This window comes from Populus euphratica, unplaced genomic scaffold (assembly GCF_000495115.2).
Source record: "Populus euphratica unplaced genomic scaffold, PopEup_1.0 scaffold476.1, whole genome shotgun sequence".
Classification (NCBI taxonomy): domain Eukaryota; kingdom Viridiplantae; phylum Streptophyta; class Magnoliopsida; order Malpighiales; family Salicaceae; genus Populus; species Populus euphratica.
The window spans coordinates 1-4098 of NW_011500354.1; the positions used below are offsets into that span (position 1 = coordinate 1).

Consider the following 4098-nt stretch of genomic DNA (forward strand, 5'->3'; position numbering starts at 1 on the left):
GCATCTGCGTTCATGGTGCTTTCTGCCATTCTGCCATTATGATGGGAGTGTGCTGGAGTGCATTAAGAAAAAGATGTTGAATAATTTATTAGTAAAGTTGGAAAAGGACAAAAAGATATTGAAGGATTTATTAAAATTACACAAGACAAATAGCATGATTTTAAGGAAGTAAATAAGAGGAAATTTTCATATGATCTGAAACCCTGAGCTGATTTTCATGGTCAAACATTGAGCCCTTGGATGATCTCCAATTTCTTGATACTGTACATGACCTGAATTTCCAGTGCAGACTTTTTGCGTGGGTTCTCCTGGTGTGAGATAGACCATTGCTTCGCACAACGAAAGTAGTCGTTTCTCATCCTCCAAGTGTCTGGGTTTGACTCAAGCACAATATGGAGAGACTTCAACTGACTTTTTTGAGCTTCCACTTATGTCTATAAAGTAAAGCAATTAAGTCAAACACTGTTGATGTGAAATTCGGCTGTCATGGCATAACAGGAATGGCATACAGCAAAGAAGGAACTCATGGCAAGATGGAGTCTATGGCACTAACTGCCCAATCCCACCAGGAAAGAACTTCACTTATGCTCTCCAAGTGAAGGACCAGATTGGTAGCTTTTTCTACTTCCCATCCCTAGGATTCCACAAGGCAGCTGGTGCATTTGGTGGCATCAGAATCTGGAGCCGGCCTCGCATTCCTGTGCCTTTTCCTCCCCCTGCCGGTGATTTCACTGTTTTGGCTGGAGACTGGTACAAGAGAAATCATTATGTAAGAGCTCTCATAGATTAACGGACTTTAGCCTAATATATTCTTATTTATTAGTATTGATACCAGGTTCTCTTTGGTTATGTAGCAATTGAGAAGAATCTTGGATGGCGGCCACAATCTCCCATTCCCTGATGGCCTTCTCATCAATGGTCGTGGATGGAATGGATGCACATTCACAGTTGATCCAGGTTCCTGCCCTCGAACTTATAAATATCCCTGCAAATATGCTTAATCTTTCGATTTAATTTATCACTAGTAACTGAGGGCAATCTATGTATTGTATATCTATCCGCAGGCAAGACATATAGGTTCAGGATATCAAATGTTGGCCTTACAACATCCATTAACTTCAGAATCCAGGGGCACAAGATGAAACTGGTGGAGGTAGAAGGATCCCATACACTACAGAATACATACTCTGACCTCGACATCCATCTTGGACAATCTTATTCTGTCCTCGTCACAGCCGATCAGCCAGCAAAAGACTACTACATAGTTGTTTCCTCGCGCTTCACCAAGCCTGTACTTACCACAACTGCCATTCTTCACTACAGTAATTCATGGCAAAGAGTTTCTGGCCCTATTCCTGGTGGACCTACTACTCAGATTGATTGGTCCCTCAACCAGGCTCGATCTTTTAGGTATTCAGCTGTTATGAGACTTATTGTATATATTAACAACGTATATTAGATGGGGTTGTGGTTAATGAACACAAATCTTATCTCATATTCTCTCAAACCAGATGGAACCTGACTGCAAGTGGACCTAGGCCGAATCCCCAAGGGTCTTACCACTATGGATTGATCAAGACCAGCCGCACAATCACCCTTGCAAACTCTGGTCCAATTATCAACCGCAAGCAGCGGTATGCTGTCAATGGTGTCTCATATATTCCTGCGGACACCCCATTAAAAATTGCAGACTACTTCAATATTCCTGGGGTTTTCAGCCTTGGTAGCATGCCTAGCAGCCCCTCCTGGGGTAATGCTTACCTCCAGACTGCAGTCATGCCTGCTAACTTCCGTGAATTCATTGAGATTGTTTTCCAAAATTGGGAGGACACTGTTCAGTCATGGCACATTGATGGTCATTCCTTCTTTGTTGTCGGGTAAGCTTCTCACTCTCAATACTCAGGATTTATGCTTCCATTGTACAGAATACTGTACAATGTTTCAGTCATAAAAAATGTTGAAGATTTGCTATGTGATCAGTATGGATGGAGGGCAATGGACACCAGCAAGTAGAGCACGCTACAATTTAAGAGACACGGTAGCTCGTTGCACCACTCAGGTTTGCAAAAAAAACAACCTTTTGGTTTGTTATTTTTTTATTCGATCTAAACGTGTTCAGTGTGAAAGCTGTAGATGCTTTTGCAGTTTTTGCTAAATATTTTGATTGAATGCAGGTTTATCCCAAGTCATGGACTGCGATTTATATGGCTTTGGACAACGTAGGAATGTGGAACATAAGGTCAGAAAACTGGGCTAGGCAATATTTAGGTCAGCAGTTCTACCTCAGGGTTTACTCTCCAGCACACTCATGGAGAGATGAATTACCAATTCCGAAAAATGCTCTCCTTTGCGGCCGGGCAAGAGGTCGTCACACGAGGCCTCTTTGACTGAGGTAGCTAGATCATTGAATTTTGTCACGAGAGTGTGACATTGTGTTTATTGCAGATGAGGGCTAACTGTTCCCTGCGGAGATCTTTAATGAAAGCTCAGCTTGAGCTTTTGAGTCTTTTTTCATTCATTGTTGTCTGGCTTATTTTTATCTGACTGTTGGTGTGCTCCTTTTAAATAACAATGAATTCAATGTGCAGCACATCTGGTTCTATACTGAGCTTGATAACTGCTTAGATCCTCAATAGGATACAAGCCTAGAGAAAAACCAAAACCTTTACCGTGTTTCCATCAAAAAGTAAAACAATCTTTAACCATGTTTCAGTTAAGGGCTTGCTTGAGTTGTGTGGACAAGGCTCACATCCTCCCAAGTGCAGACAATTTTCTGCGTATATTCATATGTTGATTTGAAATATATACAACATAAAAGCTTAATCCATAGTGATTATCATGATAAATCAATATCTAGCTGTGTCAGTAAATAAGAATATAGTACTCTAATATTTGAATTAATGGTTGTCTAAGAAATTGTGAAATCTCGCTCATGTCGGACTCTGGATTAATGCCAGGAATCAAACTCACAGGAGAAATGAAGGAATCCGATGCCATTACCTTAATCTTTTTTTAATAACTCGAGGGTTTCGGAATTTTGTCAGGAAAAAACACCAAGCTGGCAAGGTATCATGGATGCTTCAGGTCAACTCGAAGAATAGCGAGTGAACCTAGCTCAATGAATTTTTTAATTCAAAATGGCGTTGTCTAAAAAAAAATAAACGCAACTTGAGACGAAAACAAAAGATGAAAAGTCAATTTGATCTTCAGGTCACGAGTTGACCATCAAGTCAATTGGATTTCCTACATGGCTGGTCTGAACAAAAACCTTGGTCCAGGGCTCAAGTTGATAGGTTCTCAAATCCACTAGTTTGGGCCATGCCGGGTTTTAGAACAGTGGTACAAATACTACTGCATGCAGCATAGCCTCACTAATGGAGGGTCACAACCCATTTAGTGATTTATTAGTCAGCGTCTGGTGCAGCAGCGTTGAATCATCCTTTGTTAATTTTTTTGTTATTTTAAATTATATTTTTAGTTTATTAATCATATAAAGAACAATCTTATAAAACAAATTTTGGCTTCTAGTCCGATGGTGCCCTTCTTTTGATAGCTAGCTCCTACTTTATGAAACCACAACACTTATGATAATGATGGGATTGTCTTGGTAAAGAAAGCTTAATTCTTTGTCATAGTCGTCAACCTAGCTATAATCATTCTCACCATCATTAACATTCAATAAATCTTGGAATCCTCAAGGTGATCGACTCAGCTTCATGCTCAACATCTCAAGATCAAGAATTTTTTTGTTTTTTTTTTAATCTATCATCAATGGTGGGATCTTTAACGATCATTTCTTTAATTCCTTTGAGGAAGGGAAAGGGAACTTTTTCTTTTTCTTTTTCTTTTTAACTACTTGAATCTGGATTAAAATATTTTGAAATTATTGTAACTGTTGGATGCTGTGGACTTGCTAACTATTTTAGTATTTTACCTCAAAACTCGATATGTAACGTACGGATTAAGAGAGTTGAATTAAACAATATTGAATTTAACAAGATGCCAACATACTAAGAAACATGGATTTTGTGACCATTTTATCCAAGAATTAATTAGTGAAGCTCTTGCACATTTCCCCTAACAGTATTATCCCCCCCC

At 39.4% G+C, this 4098-nt stretch overlaps 1 protein-coding gene across 1 annotated transcript; it reads left to right on the plus strand.

The window, feature by feature from the left end:
- Positions 1-469: 469 nt before the first annotated feature.
- Positions 470-2605, plus strand: LOC105114000 (L-ascorbate oxidase homolog; the record flags this gene model as incomplete). The annotated part of the gene is made up of 6 exons (XM_011010382.1): positions 470-769; positions 855-957; positions 1065-1410; positions 1512-1877; positions 1981-2059; positions 2175-2605. Coding segments are annotated over 6 exons (1407 nt in total), but the record flags the coding sequence as incomplete, so codon positions are not given.
- Positions 2606-4098: the final 1493 nt, after the last annotated feature.